The 25,033-nt window shown below is 54.7% G+C and overlaps 1 protein-coding gene across 3 annotated transcripts in view; it reads right to left on the reverse strand.

Annotated features, from left to right (window-relative positions):
* Positions 1-6,348: 6,348 nt before the first annotated feature.
* The window catches only part of Rara (retinoic acid receptor alpha), a 36,886-nt gene continuing 18,201 nt past the window's right edge, over positions 6,349-25,033 (reverse strand). For 2 of the 3 annotated variants that reach the window (XM_038327039.2, XM_038327038.2), the window contains 7 exons: positions 14,631-14,779; positions 12,730-12,871; positions 10,661-10,821; positions 10,330-10,506; positions 8,989-9,193; positions 8,299-8,457; positions 6,349-7,820 (listed from right to left, as the gene is read on the reverse strand). In XM_038327039.2, the coding sequence (XP_038182967.1) occupies positions 7,603-7,820; positions 8,299-8,457; positions 8,989-9,193; positions 10,330-10,506; positions 10,661-10,821; positions 12,730-12,871; positions 14,631-14,779 (1,211 nt within the window). In that variant the 3' untranslated portion in view covers positions 6,349-7,602. Of the gene's footprint in view, positions 7,821-8,298; positions 8,458-8,988; positions 9,194-10,329; positions 10,507-10,660; positions 10,822-12,729; positions 12,872-14,630; positions 14,780-19,954; positions 20,606-25,033 lie in introns of those variants that run through there. The other variant, XM_038327040.2, reaches the window with a different exon arrangement.

The following is a 25,033-nucleotide window of genomic DNA, read 5'->3' on the forward strand; positions in this document are numbered from 1 at the left end:
TTAGCCGCTACACCCCAAATGCTTTCCCTCTGCCCTTCATGTGCCAGCATCCCCCTGAGGGCTTTCTACCTTAGCCGCCGGGGGATCCCTGTCATGGGGACTCAAACAGCTCTTTCCCTCAAGCTTCCTGCACGCTGGGCTCCCTTGGTTAGCCGCCCTCCCCCCCCCCCCCATGGCCATCTTGCCGACTGTCACATCAGGCTGAAGCTTTGCCCACACCCACTTCGGACACCAGTTTTAGACACACTCTCTGGTCTCACTTTCTGAAGCCCTGCCCCGAGGCTGCCTGCCTTTGCCCTTTGGTCTCACTTGAAGGAAACAAATGCCTCCAGCAGGGGCTCTCCCTGCCCCCAGCTGGACTCAGCACCCCATGTCCTAGCCCTTCTGCTGGCTGGTCGCACAGACTCCTGGGCTTGGCATGTGGTCGCTATTTTGGGAGAGAAAATGAAGAGTTACCAGGACCCACACCGTCAGTATGCTTGTGTCTATGCTCCTGGTGGACACATCTGGCTACAGCCTAGACGCCTCCACACAAGCACAGATATGGCTGTCCAGCTGTTTTCCAAAGAACAAGTCACTCAACAAATGCTGTTCAAGGTCAGCATCTTTCAGTACAATTGAATTGTACGTGAGGCATAATGTAATTTTTGTTTGTTTGGTTGGTTTTGGTTTTTGAGACAGGGTCTCTCTACATAGCTCAGGCTGTCCTGGAACTATGTAGATCAGGCGGCCTCAAAAATCACTAAGATCTGCCTATCTCTGTCTCCTGAACGCTGGAATTAAAAGCCTGTGCCATTGCATCCAATTTGCAATGTAATTTCAAATTTTTCTGTAGCCACATTAAAAAAAAAATGAAACAGGTGAGACAGATGTGTTATTTTCTCTAACCTGCTTTACCCAAAAACATTTCCATTCCAGAACATTATCAATATTCAGAAGTATTACAGAGATATTTCCCATTCTTTCTCAGAAATCTTGTGTGAACTTTACACATAAAGTACACGCCAGGTCATATCAGCCCCATGCAGCACACATGGCTTAGTAGCTACCACATGCAGCACTGATCCAGATGTTGGACTGCAGCACAGATCCAGATGTTGGGCTGCAGGTCGGCATCTCTGCTCTCAGAGCCTGCCTTCTGGTGGGAAAGACATCAAAAAAATATATAAGGGGAGAGTGATGTCCCTGAGGAGGTGACACCCCAGAGGCCAGTCGTGAAGCTCTTTCCAAGAACAGCATGCAGGTGGCAAGTGCCAAAGTCAACAAAGACATTAGGGTGACCGGAGTTGAGTGAGCAATGGCCAACCAACCTAGAAACAGTTCTGCCTTTCTTAGTCGTCCCTCTCCATTATTGGCTCCACCATGTGGGGAGGGGCACCTCTACCAGCGCTGTTCCCCCATCTTCAATGAGCAGGGGCACCTCTATCAGTGGCTCTACCCCCCAACTTCAGCTCTCCTATGAGCCATCAGTCACCTACACCTCTCATTTTGCTACGCCATCATCACCTCCTGATCTAGTGCACAGGGTCAGCTGTGCCTAGTGCTCCCTCACAGCCTCTGTTCAGGAGGTCCTGCTAGCTCCATTTGTCTTGCTGGCTTAAACCTCCCTTCAGGGTCCAATCCTGCTGTCGCTGCCTCTGTCCCGGCTGCTGCAGCCTTGCTGTCTCCATATTGGCTCTCACAACCAGACATGAGTTGCTGATAAATTCTGATCATGCCTAGCCACCTAATTATCCCCATACCTCACCAAGGTCCTGCAGGGGTGGGCAAGCGCTCGCCCACAAAGATTCCCTCCCGAGTCTCAATGGGGAGACACTTCTGACTGGGGTCCCTCTGCTTATGGAAGATAGACCATGGAACAGCACGGAGCTCCCCTGACCCCAGGGGACATGGCCACAGTCCTCCAAGAGGCACTATGAGCATTCAAAGAGTAGAGGCAGCTGAGGGAGTTCAGTTTGGCCAAGCATGTAGGAAACTGTGGGCTTGATCCCCTAGCGTAGTGAAAGGCTGTGATCCCAGCACTTGGAGGATGGAGGCAGGAGGATGCCGTCTTGCCAGCCCACACACACCTTTGGGAATGTTCCGTTAGACATTGACATAGTGGAAAATCACTTTGTGGGGCTGGAGAGATGGCTCAGGAGTTTAGAATCCACCCTGTTCTTCCAGGACTCAAGTTCAGTTCCCAACACCCACGTCAGGAAACTCACAATGGCACCTAACCCCATCTTCAGGGGATCTGGCACCCTCTTCTAGGTTCTGGAGATGTCTGCACACACACACATACACACAGACACACCGACACATAAGGAGATGTCCGCACACACACATACACACAGACACACCGACACATAAGGAGATGTCCGCACACACACATACACACAGACACACCAACACATAAGGAGATGTCCGCACACACACACATACACACAGACACACCGACACATAAAGGAAATAAAAAGTCAAACTGTAAAATGTGTTTGTTTGTTTGTTTGGGGGACACTGGACTGATTCCTGAGATCATCCTGGCTCAAAGAGCTAGGCAGGGGCTGGCCCTGCAGAACAACCTAGAATCTGAGAGATCACAGGGTCTAGCCAAGCAGGCCCAGGTGGGGGTGCGGAGGAATCCCGCCTCGGCACCCCTTTACGCCCAGATGAAGGGATCCCATACCTACTAACCTCATACTCAGACATTACCTTATTGAACCCCACAACATCTCTGACTCCTGGTGCCCTCTAAGGTTAGAGATTGTGGCGGGCGTGGAGAGGCATGGTCATCCTCGGTTATATAGTGAACTTAAGGCCCTCCTGGGATACCTGAGACCCTGTCCAAAAACAGAGGGGTGGGTGTGATGGAGTGAGCTAGGTGTGGAAACACACAACTGTAATCTCAGAATTTGGGAGGTTAATGCAAGAGAATCTCAAATTTGATGCTTGCCCGGGCTACACAGCAAGACCAACAAAGACTAGAGCATAGCTGGTAACCATTGTAAATGCTCTGGACGAACTCTCACAGAAGGAAAAATACAATTTATATCCCCCACCCAAAATGTCACTACTAGACCTAAATTACATGGAGAGACGATGTCTTAAAATTTTTAAGGCCAGATGTGGTGATGCACACACCTTTAGTCCCAGAACAATGTGGGAGACACAGCAGGTGGAGTTCTGTGAGGAGTACCCCAGGCACAGAGTCCAAACCAGTCAGGGCCACGTAGTGAAACCCCGACTCAAAAAGAAAGAAAGAAAAAAAATGTCATTAGTGCTAGAGCTTGAGATACTGCTTCACAACGATGAACTGAGCGTCCGTGAAGACTGCTCCTGCCCAACAATTCACCACAGGAGGATACCCTGTCAGCAGCTCCTCGTCAACGTACGGGCCTCTTCTAAATTGTAAGTGACTTCCTGTTAGCACTCTGTGGACAGGAACTATGAACCTCAAGATATCTTCCTGCAGTTTAAAAAAATAATGTCACAGGGGCCTAGGGAGGTTGTCTGGTCTGTGGGAAAGCCTTTGGTACGTGGGCACAAGAACCCGGATCAGATCCTCAGCATCCTCCTGAAAACATTGGGCCCATTGGTGCACACCTGCAATCCCAGTGCTGGCGTAAAGAGGCAGGGGGATTCCTGTGGCTTGCTGGCCAGCCAGCTTAGCCACGTTTGTGAGTTTCAAGGTCAGTTAGAGACCCAGCCTAAAAGATAGGTGGACTCAAGTCAAGTCAGACAAAATCCCAGCATGGGTTGGGAAGGGATCACCAGGTCCCACCCCTAGCTGAGGAGCTATTGGTGATTGGCAGCGCCTTGGAGAGGTAGGGAGTCTTCTTCAGGGATGTTGCAGTAGGTGTGTGTACACACAGGCTGCACAGAGTAGACTAGGTGGGTTTTTAAAGAGCACATGAAGTTGGATGTGGGGGTGGTACGGGTAGGGACTGAAGGGGTGGGAATGGGGAGTGGATTTGATCAAAATTCATTATACTCAAGTACAAAATTCTCTTTTTTTGTTTTCATGTTTTGTTTTATTTTGTTTTCTGAGACAAGGTTTCTCTGTGTAGCCCTGGCTGTCCTGGAACTCACTGTGGAGACCAGGCTGGCCTCAAACTCACAGAGACCCACCTGCAGAAGGCTGGGATTAAAGGTGTGCACCACCACTGCCTGGCTGCAAGTATAAAATTCTCAAACAAAAAATAAAGGTGGAAAGAAGTTGGAGACTTCAAATATACATAAAACGGTCACACATTTATTCCCAGCACTCGGGAGGCGGAGGCAGGTGGATCTCTGTGAGTTCGAGGCCAGCCCGGTCTACAAGAGCTAGTTCCAGGACAGGCTCCAAAGCCACAGAGAAACCCTGTCTTGAAAAACCACAAAAAAAACCTGTCACACAAACTTTTAAATGTCTTGTTACACACGTGTGTGCTTGCGTAAGCGTGTCCATGTGACAAATGTAGCGGTCAGAGAACAACTTGTGGAAGTCGGTTCTCTCTTCCCTTCATGTGGATTGGGTAGATGGGGGCTCAGACTCAGGTTGTGAGGCTCGTGCAAGCTCCTTTGCTAGCTCAGCCGTCTTGCCAGCCCACACACACCTTTGGGAATGTTCCGTTAGACATTGACATAGTGGAAAGTCACTTTGTGGGGCTGGAGAGATGGCTCGGGAGTTTAGAATCCACCCTGTTCTTCCAGGACTCAAGTTCAGTTCCCAACACCCACGTCAGGAAACTCACAATGGCACCTAACCCCATCTCCAGGGGATCTGGCACCCTCTTCTAGGTTTTGGAGATGTCTGCACACACACATACACACAGACACACCGACACACAAGGGAAATAAAAGTCAAACTGTAAAATGTGTTTGTTTTTGGGGGACACTGGATAGGTAATCCACCTACTTTTTGTTTTGTTTTGTTTTTTGAGACAGGGTTTCTCTGTTGTAGCTTTGGAGCCTGTCCTGGAACTTGCTCTGTAGACCAGGTTGGTCTTGAACTCACAGAGATCTGCCTGCCTCTGCCTCCCAAATACTGGGATTAAAGGCCTGTGCCACCATTGCCTAGCAGCTTTGGCGGGGGTGGGGGGGGGCAAAGTTTTATTATATAGCCAGGCTAGCCTGGAACTTGCTGTGTTGCAGGCTAGGCTGGCCTTGAACTTGTTGTAATTCTCCTACTGCTTCCCAAGTGCGTATTGGTTCTTGGAAACCTATGTAGAAGTATGTTACATTTACTTCAGCTAAGTAACCACGTTAGAAAATTAACTAGGAAGAGATAGTGTCCAAGGCCCCCTCTGACACACTGAAGTGGGCAGCTGCTGCCACCTAGTGGCTAACCTAGAAATGGCTAGGGCCTCTAGGGAAAGAACCCTTTGGTTCTCCCTTGCTAAGGCAGGGTGTGTGTGTGGGGGGAAGGGTGTGTGTGTGTGTGTGTGTGTGAGAGAGAGAGAGAGAGAGAGAGAGAGAGAGAGAGAGAGAGAGAGAGAGGAGAGAGAGAGGAGAGAGAGAGAGAGAGAGAGAGAGAGAGAGCGAGAGAGAGAGAGAGAGAGGGAGGGAGAGAGGGGTACATGTGTGTGTGTGTGTGGCAGGTGTGGGGGGATGAAGGGTGGTGGTGGAAGTGGGCAGGGGAGTGTGTGTGTGTGAGGCAGGGGTATGAGTGTGAGGCAGGTGAGTGTGTGTTGGAAATGGGAGTCCACCTCCAAACACCATCACCTTGGGGTGTGTGAAGCTTCTGGAGTCTCCGGAACCCAATAGAGAACCCTGGGTTGAGCAGGAGCCCTGAGTGCTGACCCCGCTCCCCAATCTGCCACTGTCTGACCCTGGGCAAGGACACTGGCCCCTCAGCAAAGATGTACCACAGTAAGACATGGAAAGCTCACACTCCAAGCTCTGCTGCTACCCAACAGGGCCTCAAAGGTGGCAGGACACACCTTTCCGGCTCACACCGGTTCCCCACTCTCCTGTTGTTAGGGCATCAGGAGCCCAGCTCCAGTGACTGCTGAGCATCCATTTGTACCCACTTGTCTGTGGCTGGGTAACTTCAGTGTCTAGGGGCTCTGAGGTCAAGGGCTGGCTTGTCTCAGACTGTAGCAAGAGCCATTTGTCCTCTTGCTCCTCCTTCCCAGGATGAGTCCCCTGCTGTGGATGACAGATTCTCCCTGGCCCCAGTTTGAGGGCACTGCCAGATTGGACCTATCTAGGATCTCAGGGTCTCTGAGACCTGAACCCTGCCACAGGGCATCTTTGACACTGGCTAAGCCCTTGGCACTTAGCGCTGTGCTTAGTCCCTGGGGCCCGGAGCCTGAGGAAAGCCCCCTTCTCGAAGCCCCTGCCTGGACATGGAGAGGAGAGGGTGGAGGCAGAGAGGCAGAGGCGTTGTAGAATAAATAGAACTTTATTCTTTCTCCAGTAGAATTCAGTGGAAACCCAGCAGTAACAGGTATACCAGTGGGCTCCGGGGTGAGACCCCACCCAGGCAGGAGGGCAGAGTAAGCCTGCTCCCCCAGCCCAGGGGTGTAAGGGGAGGGAGGGGACCCCCTGGAGTCCCGTCCTGCGGGGCAAGGAGGGGGCACAGATGAGGGGCAGAGAGGGATTGGGGGTAGGTCAGGGAAATGAAGGAACTCAGGCTGTGTGTGTGTGTGTGTGTGTGTGTTGGAGGGCCCCATGGGGTGCTGGTGGCTATGAGGCTGGGGGCAGGGGTAACTTGGACCCCTTAGCCAGCCCCTTCACAGTGGGGCTGAGGCTTGGATGAAGCGAGCTCTGATGGGCAGTGAGGAGTGGCATCCTACTCATCCGAGGGGCCCTAGCTTTACCCTCCCCCTACTTCTTGGTGGTCAAAGGCAGAAGCCAAAAGCCAGGATCTCTTCCTCCCAGGGGTAGCTGCCCGGGACGCCCACACCCAGTGCTGGGCAGAGGGAGAAGGGAAGCTGCTTCCCGCACAGGTCAGGAGAAGGCGGCCTTGGAAAGTTAGTATTTCACAGTATTAGAGAGAACGGAGAACGACAGGCTGCGGGGTGGGGCACATCCAGGAGAGGGGAGCCCTTCAGAGCCCTGCCCATCCCAAGGACCCACCCTTTCAGCTCTAGATCCAGCTCCCCCAATACACAGCACAAATTCCTTCAGTATAAATGTGCTTAAAATGAAAATTCTTATTAAAAAATCAAAACAAAAAAATTAAAATAAAAACGAAACCAGCGAGAATTAATATCTGGGGGGTTGGTACGCAGGATATGTACAGGGGGTCTCCCCCACCCTGGACACCCCCCTCTGTCACCATCGGAAGCAGGGGGAAGTTCCCCAACGGGGGAGCGATGGCTTGAGTTCGGAGGACAGGAAGCCAGGTCTCGGCGTTTGCTGGTGATGAAGACGTGGCAAGGTGCGTTGGGGCTCAGGCCCAGGTCCTCACATGGATCAACGCCTGGCCCCCGATGCCAGCCCAGGCTGCCTGAAGAGGGCAGTCCATCTTGGGTCCAGGCCTCTGTCCACAGAGTCACTGCCTCCTCCCTCCTGTCCCCGCAGAAGGTTCCCAGTTCTGTCTGGGAGGAAGAGGCGGGGCAGGGCTGATGGGTCATGTGGCCAGTAGGAAGGCAGAGAAAGCCAGGGCAGGGCTGAGGATCGTCCATGTGGAGGTCATGGGGACTGGGTGGCAGGGCTGCTTCTGTGGGAGCTGGGGCTGAGGCTGGGGCTACAGCTACCCGGAGGGGGGGCCAGGCCACCCCCATCTCGGGTTCCGCCCCCCGACTGTCCGCTTAGAGTGTCCAAGCCCTCAGAGTTCTCCAGCATCTCCTGGATAAGAGGTGGCATGGAGCCGGGAATCTCCATCTTCAGGGTGATCACTCGCTCCGCTCCTGTGGGGACAAAGGAGGAGGTCAGAGACTTGCCCGGAAGGGGGTATTCACAGGGTGAGGGGACCAATGCCACCCACATGGGCATCTACCATGCACTGCACCCAGGGCTCAGCGACTTGATACAAAAGCCAGCTCTCTCGAGCCTACAGTGTGGCAACTGGATAAAGCATTTTGAATGTGAGACTTCTGCTTGTCTGGGTTTGGCCCTGGGTTGTCCCTTAGACATGAATTGCCCAGCAGGCACTGCCAAACACCATCACCACCCCCTTCCTCATAGGAAGCTAAGGTTCGGAGCTGGCAAGTGGCCTGCTCACCAGTCTATACCCATATGACCTGTTACAGAGGCAGGCCTTGGACTACCATGGAAAAGTGACAGCAAGAACCATAGCCTAGACACGGACGGGGACAGACCAGCTTCAAATAAGAAAGATCCACAGCCTGACTCAGTCCTGAGCCTTCTTCCACGCGAAGGACTTACCCTTGGCGCTGATGCTCCGAAGATCCGTGATCTTCATCAGCATCTTGGGGAACATGTGGGGACGGCTGGGCCTCCGTTTCCGGACGTAGACCTTCAGTGCCTCCAGCAGCGGCTCCTGCAGCATGTCCACCTTGTCTGGCTGCTCCAGGTCCTGCCGGTCTGAGCACAAAACCGCCCCTGAGCAGGAGCACCCTCACCCCCCAACCCCACACTACCAAGCCCACTCTACCCAGCAGGCGTACAGCTGCATTCCCAGATATGGCCACTTGGGGGCGGGTCTGCCCAAGCCACAGAGGGCGGAAGCCTGGCCGCAAGGTAGGCCTGAGAGGATCTCTGGGCTGACAGACAGCAAAGGGCTTTTAAACTCTAAAAGGAAGTGGGGCGTGGGCTGTTCGAAGCTCTCCACAGTAGCTGTGCTGGTGGAGATGGGAACCCCAACCCCTAACACGGGGAGCTCTCCCTACACAACGCAGGGACTTCCCAGCAGCTTCTCCACTCCCTGCCATCATTACTGTGACCTGACTATAGCCGTGTAACACAGAAGAACAGTAAAATAACAACCAATATTAGCTGGGTCTCATTCTTGACTCTGTCAAAGAGTGCTGCCTGAGAGAGAGTAAGTGCCCCGAGACCAGACCTGCCCCTCCAGGCCGCAGCCCGCCTCCAGAGAGCCACCTGAACCTCACCCACCTCCACAGATGAGGCAGATGGCACTGAGCAATCCGGTCTCCGCATCGTCCATCTCCAGGGGCAGCAGCTGGTTGGCGAAGGCAAAAACCAGGTCGGTGAGAGGGCCAAAGCCAGCATTGTGCATCTGCGTCCGGTTCAGGGTCAGCCCGTCTGAGAAGGTCATTGTGTCTTGTTCAGGTGTGTACCGCGTGCAGATTCGCAGAATCTGGGTGCAGAGGATGTGCAGGTTCGGAGACTAGGGCGCCACCCCCGCTTCTGCCCCAACCCCTGGTACGCCAGCTCCAGCATTCCCGGAGGCCCTCCCTGGCACGCGGCCAGAGCATGGCTGGCTGGCTGACAGAATTTTCTCCAGTGATGGAAAGGTTCTGTCTGCACCATCCAGCGCAGTAGCCACCGGCCCCATGTGGCTCCTGAGCACTTGAGATGTGGCTAATGCAGCTAAGGGGCTGAACTGAGTCTAATCGTAATTAAACTTAAACAGATGCACGTGTCCATCACCAAGACATTGGGCGGCGGATCTAGGCCATGCAGAGAAATCAGGAGGGAAAGGCGTTTCCAGCCAGCAAGAAACAAGGCAGAGACGTCCCCAGGACTGTCCCATTCATCCTGAACAGTTTGCTCCCGATGGTGCCTCCCACATCTGTGCATGGCACCGGGAACAGGCACACGATACCTCCCAGGTCTTTACCCGGGATGTGTCTGAGGAAGAGGCGGACAGAACTTCTCTGGTGAGGCATTCTGTAGAAGCCTCCTGCCAGCCTTGGCTTGGGCAGCTCTCACTACTTCAGGTATCCCACTCACAACTCAGGCCATGGAGCGCTACGCACGCCAACTCTTCCGCGAGTCCCCGTAGCAGGCCCTTCCACTTCCTGCTCCCAGAAAACAGCACTTTCTCATGATGCCCCGCTACCAAACATTAGAGGTTTCCCCTCTCCAGAGTCTCTCTTCACAGGGAGGGAGGGGACAGGACAGCTCTCACCCTACTGTCAGCCGGCACTATCGGCAGAGCTCATTTAATTGTCTGTGGCCTCCTCCCCTCGAAGAGAGGATGGCAGTGTGACCGCCTCTGGGCTTTAGACGCCCAGCTCAGAGAGGTCTAGGTCAATCTTTCTACGGACTGAATGGGCAGGTGGGGTGTGAGCTGACAAGAGGCTGCATGGATAAGCAGGTGAACAGGAGCAGCCTGAGTGCGAGGCGGCTAAGTGGACAGATGGACATGGGAGAGGGAGAACATGGACATTCGGGTTCCGGGGAAGGTTCTAGAAAGTGACTGTTTGGCCAAGACTAGATCCTATGGATCCATAGGCAGGGACACGGGTGAAGGGCAGGGTAAATGCTCACCAAGATATCCAGGCAGGCTGCCTTGAGGAGGGTGATCTGGTCGGCAATGGTGAGGGTGGTGAAGCCGGGAAGCTGCTTGGCGAACTCCACCGTCTTAATGATGCACTTGGTGGAGAGTTCACTGAACTTGTCCCAGAGGTCAATGTCCAGAGAGACGCGCTGTTCTGAGCTGTTGTTCTGAGAGAGGCCAGGAGAGTAAGGGCCTCAGTTACGCACCCATTCTTCAGCCTGTCCCCTGCCTGCCCTCCACCCGGCCTTTGCTTCCAGACGGCGGCTAGGGGTGGCGGAAGAAGGAGCCCTGGACGTGTGGCGCCCCTCCTGGCCAGCATACCGTAGTGTACTTGCCCAGCTGGCAGAGGGCCGGGAAGGTCTCCTGGTGAGCCTTGCGCACCTTCTCGATGAGCTCCCCCACCTCCGGGGTCAGCGTGTAGCTCTCCGAGCACTCGGCTTTGGGCGCCTCTTTCTTCTTTTTGTTTCGATCGTTTCGCACGGCTGTGGGGGACGTGGATGGGTCAGAGAGAAACTGCCGTGGCTCAGGGCCAGGCCCAGCCCATGCTCCACCAACCAGACAGACACACAGACAGACAGACAGACAGACGCACGCACGTACACATGCACACAAAGCAGTGTGACATTCCGGCTCTCCGTGTCTACCTGACTCATCTTAAATCCTACTCCAGGCCCATGACCACAGCTGTGGCCACACGTGCACACAATGCCCTTGGCCAGCGTGTAGCGCTCTGACATCCATCTACCCCAGCCCACACTCTAAGAACATGAGCCCAGAGTGGCAGTCATGCTAACTGAGTCCTCGCTCTGTGCCTGCCTGCCAGGAATCCTTAGTGTCCCAGCTCTCCTGGCAGCAGTCTCCCTGGGGGTTCCCTGAGACTGGCTCAAAGCAGCTCCCTGGGCAGGCAGGGAATAGGGCTCCCCAACCACAGAATGGGGGGCCCCCCAGGCGGAAGAACCTCTTGGCCCATTAGCCCGGGGCGCTGAGCCGCACACACCACTCGGCTTTAAAGAAGCAATGGGGTCGTTACCAGCCGATTATCCCAGACACACAATCACTCACAGGCCCTCGGTGGCGGCTGCTGACGCGGGAGGAAGGAAGGGTGGGGGTGGGGGTCCAGGCAGGGGATGGGGGTGTGGGGGGGAGCTGGCATAATTTGGAGATCACTCATGTCGATTCTGCAAATTCAATAAAGTGCAGGGGAGAGAAGGGAGAGGGAGAGGCAGAGTGGGGGGATAATTTGGGAAGAGAAAATTGCAGCTGTGACAAGACGTTTATCATTCGGAAGCTTTAATTCTATTGAAATGGCAGCTGCTCAGCTCCGGGGCACAGAGCAGCCAGGGAGAGGGGAAGGAGGGGGGGCTGTTGGTGGGAAGGAGAGGGGGTCCCCACCCTCGTCCTGTCCTTCTGCAGTGGAAAGAAGGAAGGTGGACCAAAGGGAGAAGGAAGTGACAGCCTTTTAGTGAAAGGTCCGTCCTGCCCATCCCAAGTAGTCACAGACTGCAGAGGACAGTCACCACTTCCTGAGTGCGGGACCAGCACTCCCAGTCTTTGGTGACAGGAGGTGGCAGGATATCCAGCCCTCTATTCCTGGCTGGGGCTCTTGGTGTATTACTCAGAACCATCTTTCCCTGCACCCCTCCCCACAAAGGGCTGGAGGGGGTCCTGCGGCCCCCTCCCCCACCTCATCCCCCAAGGCTCGGGCTCCATGGCAACGGCCACGCAGACAAGGAGGCGTCTGTCAGCGTCATTTATCTCTGACATCATCAATCACTGGTCACCACGGCAACACCCATGATTCAACACAAGAGGGTCTCTCCCTGTCCAGCCCTCTTTCTGTCCCTCCCTCCTTCAGGGCCTCAGCTGGGCCCAAACTGGAAACCCCTGTTCCTTCTGAATCTGAGAAGCCAATTCTCTTCCAGCTCAGGAGTGAGTTCCAGGTTTATCCAGACAATGGCTTCAGGGGTCCCATGGCAGCCCCCTAACACAGACATACCAACTAACACCCTCTGGAGTTCAGGCCCTTCCCCTAAGATACACAGGGGACAGGGGTATGTTACTCAGCCACACCCCAAAGCCAAGCAAAGCCCAGGAGAAAGCTAACCTGGGGGCAGGTACTCATGCACAAACATGCAAGCGTGCAAGCAGATGTGCTAATGGGAAGATTCTGTGCATTCTGTGCTTAAACAACACGCGGACACAGAGCCCGCCAGACTCACAGACAGGTTCGTGTAGTTGTCCACAAAGTAACCTTAACTAGAAGCCTGCCTGCCACAGCACACATGTTCCCACATGTGCACACAGGCCCACAGAACCCCCACCCCCAGCCTTCAGGAACGCCGCAGGCCCCACCTTGGGCGGGGCTTGGCCCCCAGCCCCGTGACACTCACACTCCTTGGACATGCCCACTTCGAAGCATTTCTGCAGCCGGCAGTACTGGCAGCGGTTCCGGGTCACCTTGTTGATGATGCAATTCTTGTCCCGGTGACACGTATACACCATGTTCTTTTGGATGCTGCGTCGGAAGAAGCCCTGGGTACAGAGGGAAAGGAGACAGGTTATCCACACCCACAGTGAGAACAGTCTGGCTGCTACCCCCCAAGCCTTCTGCCACGGTCTGTCTAAGAAGGCGGGAGAAGGAGGGAATGACTCCCCCAAAAGGACACTCTGAGAGAACCCAGGCCTGTCTGGATCCCACAGGCTGGCTTGGAGCCCCCCTCAACCTCCATCTCTGTACCTGATTCCTCTCTTTCAAAGAAAGGGACTCAGGGTTGAATCTGGGGTAGGACACACAAGGCTGGAGATGGGAGAAAGAAGTGTCTGGGACTTAGAGCCTGGGACTCAGGACACAGCACAGTAACCAGCAGGAGGAACTGGGAAAGGTGGAACACACCTTTAATTCTAGCACCTGGTAGGCTGAAGCAGGTGGATCTCTGAGAGTTTGAGTCCAGCCTGTTCTACAGAGAGTTGCAGGATAGCCAGAGCTGTGTGATAGGGAGACCCTGTCACAAAAGACCAAAAAAGGCTGGGCGGTGGTGTGGCATGCCTTTTAATTCCAGCATTAGGGAGGCAGAGGCAGGTGGATCTTTGGATCTTTGTGCGTTCAAGGCCAGCATCTTCTCCAAAAAGCTAGTTCCAGGACAGCCAGGGCTATACACAGAAACCCTGTCTCGAAGCACAAAACAAAACAAAGACCAAAAGAAGACAGCTGCAGGAAGCTGAGAAGGGACCCTGTGCACAGTCACGCAAACTTGTGAGCAAGGCAAGACATTCACCAACTACACATATACACCAGACAGTCACAGAAAGGCCAGGCTGTCCAGGGTTCTGCAATACAAGTGAGCACAGAAACTGAGTGACTAGGCAGGACAAGCCGGACAGGACTAGCACACGGGCACCATTGTACACTACCCTTGACTTTGACCTCACACCTCGAGATGGCTAGTCCAGGCTGAGATTCCAAGAGTCCCACGTACTGAAGATATACACATTCTAGACCCTTTTTAGGTTTGGCTTTCGTGTGTGTGTGTGTGTGTGTGTGTGTGTGTGTGTGTGTGTGTGTTTTGAGACAGGGTTTCTCTGTAGCTTTAGAGCCTGTCCTGGAACTAGCTCTTGTAGACCAGGCTGGTCTCGAACTCACAGAGATTCGCCTGCCTCTGCCTCCCGGGTGCTGGGACTAAAGGCGTGCGCCACCACCGCCCGGCCTCTAGGCCCTTATCTTTGAGGGAAGAAACCGAAGCAGAGGCCCTGCTATTTGGTAGGGAAGATGTCCAGGACCAGAGAGGCCAGGAAGGTTCAGCTACACACGTGCTTAGAAACTAGCCCGAGTAAGAAAGCAGGAAACCCAGCGGCCACTAGGGAGCCCACAGCCTGGACACCTGAAGGGAGCCAAGGCCGGGTGTCTGCTACTAGCTGTCTCCTGCAAGGATGCCATGAAAAGCTTCAGGCAAGGCCACTGGGGGCAGGCCTCCTGGGTCCCCAGCCAAGAGTCAGGCAGCAGCCAGCTCACCATGGCAACCTGGGCAACAGTGGCAGGGCCAGTGTATACCCTGCCAGCCGGAGGATAGAGACAAGGAGAGCATGGCAGGAGGGGGCTTCTGGCATGAGGGAACCACTGCTCATTTATGGCGGAGGCCCTCCTCCTCCTCTTCCTCTTCCTCCTCCTCAGTTGCTGAAGAAGCAAAAGCAGGCAGCTTCGGTAACAACCCTGCCAACTGCTCACTGAGGCCACAACAGAGGAGGGCATCCAATGTATCTACTCAAAACTGTCTTCCACGACGCCCGCACTCACCTTGCAACCCTCACAGGCGCTGACCCCATAGTGGTAGCCCGATGACTTGTCCTGACAGACGAAGCACGGCTTGTAGATGCGGGGCAGAGGTGGTGGCGAGGGAGGGCTGGGCACTATCTCTTCTGAACTGCTGCTCTGGGTCTCGATGGCTAGAAGAGAAGGAGGAGAGTTAGAGACCTGGGCCACTACCCTCAGCACCCTGTCCGCCCTGCCCCAGTAACCTGGCCTTGACACTGAGGCCAACATTCAAAGTTACGCAGTGATGGTCTCTGTGGCCAGGGGAAGGACAGTTAAATATCCAAACCCCCCATGATTCCTATGTCCCCAGGACCCACCTTCAATTCCAGCGTGCTCTCTCTCTCTCTCTCTCTCTCTCTCTCTCTCTCTCTCTCTCTCACACACACACACACACACACACACACACACACACACACACACACACAGAGCGCTATAATTGGAGGGTGAGGGGAGTGAGCTTGGTTTCCAAGCCCTAATACAAATAGCACCTTAGGCAGGGCTCCCCCAAGTTCAGAAGGAGTTAAGGCTTAATGAAGAGGGAGGGAAGGACATAGACTAAAAGCAGAGGAAGCAGGGGTCAACAGGATATTCAAAGCCGGCCACTCCCTGGCCCCTTCTGCTTCCGTCCTCCCTCCTCCACCCCCTCCAACAGCAGTCAGAGCCCCTCCCCCACCCAAACAATCCCCTGGCTAAGGTGGGGTCCGAGGCAGCACACAGGAAGAATCAGATGTTGGGGCGAGACAGGAGAGCACGCCCTGAGATAGAAGGGGGGACCTTCTAGAGACAGAAGAGCCCCCACAGCTCCTAGAAGCCCATCACTCTGGATGCCCCATGTCTGTGGGGAAGACAAAAGGGGTCTGTTCCCATCAATGCTCTGTCTGTCTGTCTAAAGACTACGTCCGGGTTACTACCCCCTCCGCTGTTATTCAGCTCCAAGAGGGCAGCCAGGAGGGGGTGACCTAGCCAGCAGGGGCAGTCCACCCAAGCAGAAGCTCTGTGCCTGGCTCTCTGCCCACCACCCCAGAGAGAACATGGCTACTTGGGTGAGAGTTGGCTGTGCCCAGAGCCTGGGCTGCTGGGGACACAAGATGACAGATAACTATAGCAGAGATGATCCCAGATTCCCAGAGGGCCCTCCAGCATCCTCCTTTGTCCCTTCCATTTCTACGGAGGCAAGGATGGGTGGGAATCCGCTTCCTGCGCATCTAGCTCCGTCCATACTCCACCGCGTGCATGGAGAGATGGACAGGGTCCCGTGCCTAAGCATCTAACGTCTCGTGTCTGTCACATTGTCCGAGACTCCTGTGGCTACAGAGTCAGAGAGGTAGGACACTCGGGGACACTGGAGCCTGGCTGCATACTACCACCCTCGTTACCTGCAAACACACCAGGGAACTAGGCCAATGGCCTTGGCAGGGCTTCTCCTGGCTCCTGCTTGGGCCTGGACACCAGCCTAGCCAACCAGCATGGCTGTAACCCATGTCCCCTTCCCTAACCAGAGACCATCCTGAAGGAGGACTTTTCTGTCTACAAACCCGTGAGGTGTGGGCTGACCTGCAGCAATCTGCTCCTCATACCTACACAGAATGCCCTGCCCTGCCTTCTCACCCCACTTCCTTCTCGGGAGGCCTGACAAGCAAATCAAACAGGCAGGGAGGCCTGAGAACAGCTGCTGGGGGGCGGGGTTGGGGGGCCTGGGTGAGGCCAGGAGGCAAAGGGGCGAGTGACAAAGGAACCCTTTGTTGTGCTAACTTTTTCCAAGACGTAAAAGCAGTAACAATAGACAATCCAGACTTAGGGGGGCATCAAGGACAAGCGGGGAGCCTGGCCTCCAATCCTGGTCAGCATTCCAACAAGCACAGGAAGAAGGCATTGACCTGCCCCCCCAACCTCCAGACTGAGCCAAATTGGAGGGAAAGGAGGACTAAAGGAGATCTGGGGTTCAGAGCTGAAGGAGGGCGGGAGGCATGGCACGGAGGGAGGGGGAGAACCAGGATGAAGAGCAAAAGGCCAAGGACAGACCAGAGGGGCAAAGGCTCAGAGAAGCCTAGAGTTAAGGCAAAGTCCAGAGAGTTGTTTATGGAGACTGAAGAGCTGGGCTTTTCAAAATCGTTTTCCATTGATATGGTGGGCATAACCCTAGGAGGGTCGGGGCTGGGTAAGGCCTCTTTTCAAGCCACCAGGCAGCTGGCTGGCGAGTTAGGTCTGAGGCTCTAGCTTTGTCTGCACCCCACTTCACCTGTCACCCAGGTAACTCAACCTCTTAGGTTTTAACTCAAATCCTCAAGGCAGGGTCCCCCACCTCTCCAGACCTTCAGTCTGCAGCCTAGGAAGGCTAAGTGTCAAGACCAAGCCAGAAGTGTGTAGGACTTCTCAGCCTCTGCTAAGACAAAGTTACAGTGTAGCTGTGAGCAGGTGTGTGTGTGTTGGGGGGGGGGGAGTACCCTGGCCTTGCCCCACCCATCAGCCACCCTCCCTTGAGGCCCCAGCCCACAAATCTCTCCACTTCCTGCAGCAAGGCTGGGGCTGGAGAAGGACCAGACCTCAGCTCAAAGTTCCAGCGAGCAGCCAAGGGCTGGAAACAGCCCAGGAAGCCCGGCGTCCCCTCTCACCGCCGCTGCCAGGGCGCCCCTCCCCCGCTCCCCTCCTGGGCGGACGTACACAAGGCGCAGGTCCCCACGCCCCAAAGCCGTTCGCAGGCTCGAGCAAGGGCCCAGTTTCCTGAAGGAGATCAGCAGGAAATCAGCTGGGCCCCTGGCCAGCGGCTCCCCTCCCAATCCAGCTGGCGCCCTTTGCAGCTCCCTTCATAGCCTCTAGGGAGAGATGGGGAAGGGGCGCGGAGCCCTCTGTATTGCCTTTTCTCCTCGTGGGGAGAGGGCGAGGGCGGTTCTGGGTGCAGCATCGCCAGAAAGCTCAACGCAAGGCCCGAACTTAGCCATCGGTCCATGATAAGCATCTCTCCCATCCCCCCCCACCCCACTACGGGCATCCACGTGCTTCACATTCTTGGACGTCTGGAAGCAGGCGGAGGCGTGAGCTGCAGAGACTGGTGGGGGACAGATGGGGAGCCACATCCTGTGCACCCCTTGTCCTCTAGTGTACTGAAATGGGGGCTGTGGGAGGGAAGCGGAGTCCCCAAGGCCTTGCCGTACCCAGCAGGTCTCCACCCACAGCCAACCTGCTCTCTTCCCTCCGCTGGTACAGGCCAGGCGGTAGGATTCTCCAAGACATCTAGAGGTGACTCCAGGCACTAGTCTCCATGCACCAAAAGGCTCTTTCCAAGGTGGTGACACAGGTTCCACTAGCAGAGGTCCAGTGGTCACCAGGACTACAGCTTACCAAGTACCCCAGAACAGCCTCCATGAGGGGTGAAGGCTGAACATAGCCAACACTGTTCTACTCAGGTCACCACCGTTATCCCACAGCAGGTTCTGTGTGCAGACAGGTCTCCACTTCCCCAAGTTCAGTGGTTGGAGAAAGGAGGGTGGGGGAAGCTCCCTGTATGGGCCCTCTCTACTTGCCTCCTCCCTCAAGTTCCCGGCCAAGAAGAGCTCAGCTGTCCTAGAGAGAGGACTTGGGGAAGAGACCCCAGGGGCTGAGGTCCCACCTTCCCCCAGTGCAATGGAGAAGGCAGTCAGAGAGAACCTGGGGCGCAGCCCAATTATCCCGACCCCAGGGGTGACTCCTTACAGAGCTGGGATAAGAGGAAAGTCAGGATGCTATTTCTCACCTCTTTTTCCCAAAGTCAGTGATCACCCACCCCTCCTGTTCTAAAACCTAACAGCTGATCTGCCTTGGAGGCAAAGGTCAGGGGGCAGGACAATAGGAAAGGCCCAAGGAGGTATCTCCAAAAGGGCGGGGGTGGGCTGTCCTTCTCGGGTCTCCCTTCCGATGCAAGAAGGGTTGTGGGTGGGCAAATCCTTTTCTACTCCAGCCTTCCCCAATATGCTAGGCCAGTGGTTCTCACCCTCCCTAATTCACAACCCTTCAATACAATTCCTCGTGCTGACCCCCAACCATAAAGTTATTTTCGCTGCTACTTCATAATTGTAATTTTGCAACTGTTATGAATCGTAATGTAAACGATAACGTAAATGATAACTGATATGTGATCCCCGTGAAAGGGCCCTTCAACCCCCCCTCCAAGGGGTCACAACCCACGGGCTGAGAAAACCTGTCGTAGTCCTTAAGAGACCCAATCTTCCGTTGCTCCCTGGCAGGCAGAAAGGCGGCAGCAGGTATGGGAAGGTGGGGGAGCCTCCTGGGAAGAACCGATCCCACAGCAGAGTGGGAGATGAAACCTGAGCCACCTAACAACACCTTAGCACTAGCTCCCCACCGTCTAAAACACACTACCTCACAGCCGGGCACAAACATGCCCAGGTGTGCACCCTGGGGCATGCGCACAGGTCCTGGGTGGGAAAAGAACCTCCCCTTACGGCAGAGCCTGAACCCAATTGAACCAGACTGGCGAGGGTGCTCAGCTGCCAGGACATCAAGGTTCCCAGCGGTCGTCCCTCTTAACAGCACAAAGCCTGGCCCCATTTCCCTAGACAGGGTAACAAAAGGACCCAAGAGTAGTGGAGACACATTCTCACTGCCAGAGAACCCCTCCACCCCGCCCTTAAAAGCCGAGTATTTCCTAGAGAACAACCGGGATGAAAATTAAAGAGGATTCTTCACACCAGCTTCTTTTCCCGTTCCCAGCACAAACGTGCGCCCCACCAGCCAGGTGCCTAGTGCCAGACCTTCCCCCAAGATGGACTAGTTGCCTCTCAAATTTTAAGGGGTAGCCAGGACAGCAACTGTCTGGCGAAGTCCCTTTCTGCCACACCCCACTATCAACACCAAAGACAGGGAGCAGTCCCCTACCACCGGCCACAGCGAGTCAAGAGGGGCTGGGGGCATCAGTTGCCGTGCACGGGAGAGAAAGACGTCTCCCTAGGCTTTGACGGGTGAGGGGGGGTGGGATCTGGGGAGGTGGCCCCTCCTCTTCAGAACAGACAAGCCCACAGCCAGGACCTTTACCCAACCCTCCAGCAGGCTGATGAACTATGGGTTCCTAACCAAGAAGATGTAAATGGGGGGCCAGAGGCTGGAATTTCATGTCTCCGGGAGAAGGAATACTCAAAGTTACTGAGCCCTACACCATGGTAGCGCGCCAGGGTCACTGGGTGGAGGGCAACTGTCCAGCTAGGACGGCCGAGTTACAGCGAGACAGACGGAAAGAAAGTGAGGGGTAGAGAGGTCCCCACCGCCACCCTCACCCCAGCTCCTACAGTAGCACTGTGGAGGCCGGTACGTACAGTGGTTTGAGCCATTCCAAAGCGGAGTCCGGAGCGGGGTGGAGTAGGGACCCGGGGCAGGGAGCCCCTTCTCCGGGAGCAAACAGGCCCGGTTCTGGTTATAGAAGTCCACCACTAGGAAGGGGTTAGGGGCGGGGGCGAGTCCCCCGACTTCCACACTCTCGTACATCTTGCCCCACGAAGGCCAGAGGTCCAGGAGGGGAAGTCCTGCACGCGGCTCCCCTCACTCAGCCGGAGGCGCCATCCCCGCCAAGCGGCTGGGGGGCAAAGGGACAAGTCCCCTTGCCCCAACGGGCGGCCCCGCGGTGGGGCGCCCTGCCCAGAATTGCCCGCGCCTAAGTCCGCAGGTCGCTCCGCCGGTCCCAGGTGAAAAGCGGGAAGTTCCGCGGGTTGGGAGGAGGTCCCTCGGCGCTCGCTCGCAGGGAACGCCCGGCGGCCCGAGAACTGGAGGCTCCGGTGTCCCAGGCAGAGTCCAGCGGTTCCCCAAGTCCGCTGGCCTGGGGCGGGATCGGGGCGGAGACGGGGGTCACCGAGCACTTCCTTCTGCCGGCCAGAGCTCCCGGGCTTCTCCGCGGCTGAGATTCCGGGTACGGGTGGGGGAACCCCGTGCGGCCCCGCCTCCGCCGGCCCGGCGGCGGGCCGATCGCTGGGTCTCCGGTGTGCACGCCGCCGCCCCCCCCCCCCAGCCCGCGCGCCCCCTCTCTGGGATCCCAGCCCCTCGCCCCGCCCTGGCCAGGCGCCGCCCCTGGCTTAACCCTTTCCTTGCTGGTCGGACTGCGGAGAACGAGATGAAGCGAGAGCCAGAAGGCAGCATGTGGACCGCGAGTGGGAGAGCCTCAGAGTGGAAGCAGAGGCGGGAAATGCGCCGATCACAGGGCTAGGCTGGGTATGCAGAGCGGTGTGCTCCAGGAGGCAGGACGGAAGAGTGGAGGGAATCCTCCCCATCCCAGTTCCGGCCCTCAGCCTCCCTAGTACTTTTGGTCAATCCCGGGCCAGGAGATGCTGAGGCGGGGAGGTGGGGTGGTCCCGGTGTCCTCCCCCTAAAAACACACCCCTCACCCAGCCACGGCTTCATTTGCCTAATGCAATGCGGCTGAACTCTCGCTGAACTCGCCTGGCGGCGCCTCACCTCCTGGTGACCCACCCACCGCTGCCCGTGACATCACCCGCTTGCCAACCCGCCCTCGAGGCTCGCCCACCGGCCCCTTTCTCCGCTCGGTCCGGCACCAAACTCGGAACACGCGGGCAATGGGCACAGAGCCCAGATGCAGGTAGCGCAGCATTAGAACCACCAATGCTGGGCATGCTGGGTATCCCGGGTATGACATTGTGCCGCTTGGGCGCTGTGTCGGAATGAGACACCCAGCTTGTGTCACTGTCCGTGACATCATGTGAGACTCCGGCTGCCGGCTCGCCCGCCGGAATCCGACGCGGCAGATCTGAGCTGTTAGCACAAACACTAGCGGGGAGCTCTCCTCCTACACTCTGCGTGCTTCCGGCGAGCAAAGCTCCGCCCAGGGTGTCTCCCAGCCCGGGGAACTGGGATGGGCCAGCCCAGGACAGATAAAAGGAGAGACTGGTTCCTTCCAGCTGCCCACTTCCTTCCTAGGAGGTCTGTTTCTGTGGAAGAAATGCCAAGGTTAGGTAGGCCCTAGAAAGAAGGGATACCCAGGGAAGACTAGGGTATCCTATGATCCTGCTCTCTTAAAAGAAGGGATAAGAATATACAGGTTAACCTAGAAGCCAGGTTTTGTCCACACGTGATACCCAGAGGTCCTCATTGCTTGCACAGCAAGGACTTTAATAAATGAGCTATCTTCCAGCTCAAAGCCAGGGTCTTCAAGTATGCCGCCGTTTAATGCTTACAACGCCAAGAATCTATACTGACAGGTCTGGAGGTACAAGCTACAGACAGAAGAAAGAGGGTCACAGATTCAAGGCCAGCCTGGGCTACCTACAGAGTGGATCAACATCCTGCAAAACCACACAGTGAAATGGTATCTCAAATTTTTAAAGAGTTAAAAAAAAATGAAAGAACTCAGCTGGCCATGTAGCCGAGCTGAGAAGGCACATTTGCATACTTGCTATAATCACAACACTGGGCAGGTAGAAGCAAGAGCAGCTATAACCCCAACCCGCAACCCTAACAGTAATCTCTGCACTTGGGAGGCGGAGGAAGGCAGATCTCTGAGTCTGAGGAGTTCCAGGACAGTCAGAGCTACACAGTGAGACCCTGTCTCTTAAAAGACGTTCTAGGGTCATCTTTCGCTACTTGTAGCGAGTTTGAGGCCAGCCTTAAGATACATGAGACCCTGTCAGATATAAAGAACACTGAAGGGGTAAGCTCAGAGACAGCATGTTTGCGTGGCATGCCCCAAGCCCTGGGTTCAATCCCTAATCCTAACTGTGGGAAGAGGGGAGGCTTTATGAATGGAGGTCTCAGCAAAAGAAGGTTGGTCCTCCAACACAAAAGGAAAGAGGGAAGGAACTATGCCACTAAAGCTCATGCCCCCACCAAACCAGGCCAACTCAAAATAAACTGTATTTTCCGAGCGCATTCCATATGACTGTCCTGGTGACTTTATGAAGTGCAATTACATCATCACACATGTTCATATATCCGCACTGCAAACCGATAAATGCCATTATGACACAAACATAGTGTGTCCTGAGGGGCAATTAAGTTCAAGGGTCAGGGAAGAACTCGAGGCAGAGACTAAAGAAGGCTTAAGTCCAGAGTGGAGCTAAGAGGGCAAGTGAGGGTGGTGGCCGTGCCAAGGCCACAGATACTGGTGAGTTCATATGGTCTGAAGAAAGGACCAGAAATGATGGATGATAAAATCCCACAGGAGAGGGTACACAGAACCAGGCTGGAGAGTAGACTAGACTAAGGCCAGCTCAGACCAGATGGGCTGGTAAGCCTGAAGCTGACTAGGGAGGCCCTAGGAAGGCTCTAAGGAAATGAGAGGCATTCATGCAGTGTAAAAAGACCTTTCTGCCGGGCGGTGGTGGCGCACGCCTTTAATCCCAGCACTCGGGAGGCAGAGGCAGGCGGATCTCTGTGAGTTCCAGACCGGCCTGGTCTACAAGAGCTAGCTCCAGGACAGGCTCTAAAGCTGCAGAGAAACCCTGTCTCGAAAAACCAAAAAAAAGAAAAAAAAAAAGAAAAAAAAGACCTTTCCAGGTTATGAAGACTGAGTTACAAGATAGCAAGAGTGTACAATTAGAGGTCAGCCATGGTAGTGCACGCCTTTGATCCCAGCACTCTGGAGGGAGAGGCAGGTGGATCTCTGAGTTCAAGGCCAGCCATGTCTACAGAGCCAGGATAGCCAGGACTACACAGAAAATCCAAACAAGATTTAAAAAACAAAAAGAACATGTAGTTAGAAGTCACTATGGTAATCCAGACAGCAGACAAGGTTGGCTTAGCCTAAGTAGCAGTGGTAATAGACAGAGGATGGTCAGCTCACAGGTATCTCCAAATATGATCCCATTTACTGTGTGTGTATATATACTACAGTGTGTGTATGGGTGTACTGTGTGTGTATACTACAGTGTGTATTGGTGTACTGTGTGTGTATACTACAGTGTGTGTATTGGTGTACTGTGTGTGTATACTACAGTGTGTGTATGGGTGTACTGTGTGTATACTACAGTGTGTGTATTGGTGTACTGTGTGTGTATACTACAGTGTGTGTATGGGTGTACTGTGTGTGTATACTACAGTGTGTGTATGGGTGTACTGTGTGTATACTACAGTGTGTATGGATGTACTGTGTGTGTATACTACAGTGTGTGTATGGGTGTACTGTGTGTGTATATACTACAGTGTGTGTATGGGTGTACTGTGTGTATACTACAGTGTGTGTATGGGTGTACTGTGTGTGTATACTACAGTGTGTATGGGTGTACTGTGTGTGTATACTACAGTGTGTGTATGGGTGTACTGTGTGTATACTACAGTGTGTATGGATGTACTGTGTGTGTATACTACAGTGTGTGTATGGGTGTACTGTGTGTGTATATACTACAGTGTGTGTATGGGTGTACTGTGTGTATACTACAGTGTGTGTATGGGTATACTGTGTGTGTATACTACAGTGTGTGTACGGGTGTACTGTGTGTGTATACTACAGTGTGTGTATGGGTGTACTGTGTGTGTGTACTACAGTGTGTGTATGGGTGTATTGTGTGTATGTGTATACTACAGTGTGTATATGGGTGTCAGAAGACAACTTTCAGGGGGGTATAGCGGTGTGTACCTTTAATCCCAGCACATAGGAGGTAGAAGCTGATGGATCTCTGTAAATTCCAGGGCTAGCCAGGGATATACAGTGTGACCCAAAAAGAGGTGTGTGTGTGTGTGTGTGGTGTGTGTGTGTGTGTGTGTATGTGAGGAGGCACACAGGAAAGATGGCTCAGCAGTTAAAATTAGTGGCTCTTCTTCCAGAGGACCCTGGTCCATTCCCAGCACCCACATGGTGGCTCACAATGATTCCCAATTCCAGTTGTAGGTGATCTAAAACCATCCCTGTCCTCTGTAGGTTCCAGGCACACACATGGTAGACAGACATGCATGAATACAAAATAACCAGACACATAAAGTCATATCTTTCTGAGAGGGAGAGAACTTTCAGAAATTGGCTTTCTTTCACCATGTGGGTCCCCAGGATCACAGATTGTCAAGCTTGGTGGTAAGTGCCTTTGCCCACTCAGCCGCCTTCCTGGTCCTCACAAGAAATGTGGAAAGCAGAATCGATGTGGGGGAGCTGGAAGTCGTATCTGGTATGCAGTTTTAGGGTTTTTATAGGGAATACAAGGCCTCCCTATGTAATGGGAGCTGGCCTGTAACTCCACCCATTCCCATTTCAGTCTGTTAAGTGCTGGGATTACGGCCCCTCCACCACACCCAGCTGGGATGTGCACCTGCACCACCAAGGTTCCAGAGATGGCAGAGAGGCTACCTGCTGCAGAGCAGAAGGCTGCCGGACTCCCAAGAGAGGGCAGGGGCTTGCCAATGGAGTGCTGGGGTCCAAGGCCAGTGTGAGGTGTTGGCATGGATGCCCTCCATATTTTCTG

This window comes from Arvicola amphibius, chromosome 4, assembly GCF_903992535.2.
Source record: "Arvicola amphibius chromosome 4, mArvAmp1.2, whole genome shotgun sequence".
Taxonomy (NCBI): Eukaryota; Metazoa; Chordata; class Mammalia; order Rodentia; family Cricetidae; genus Arvicola; species Arvicola amphibius.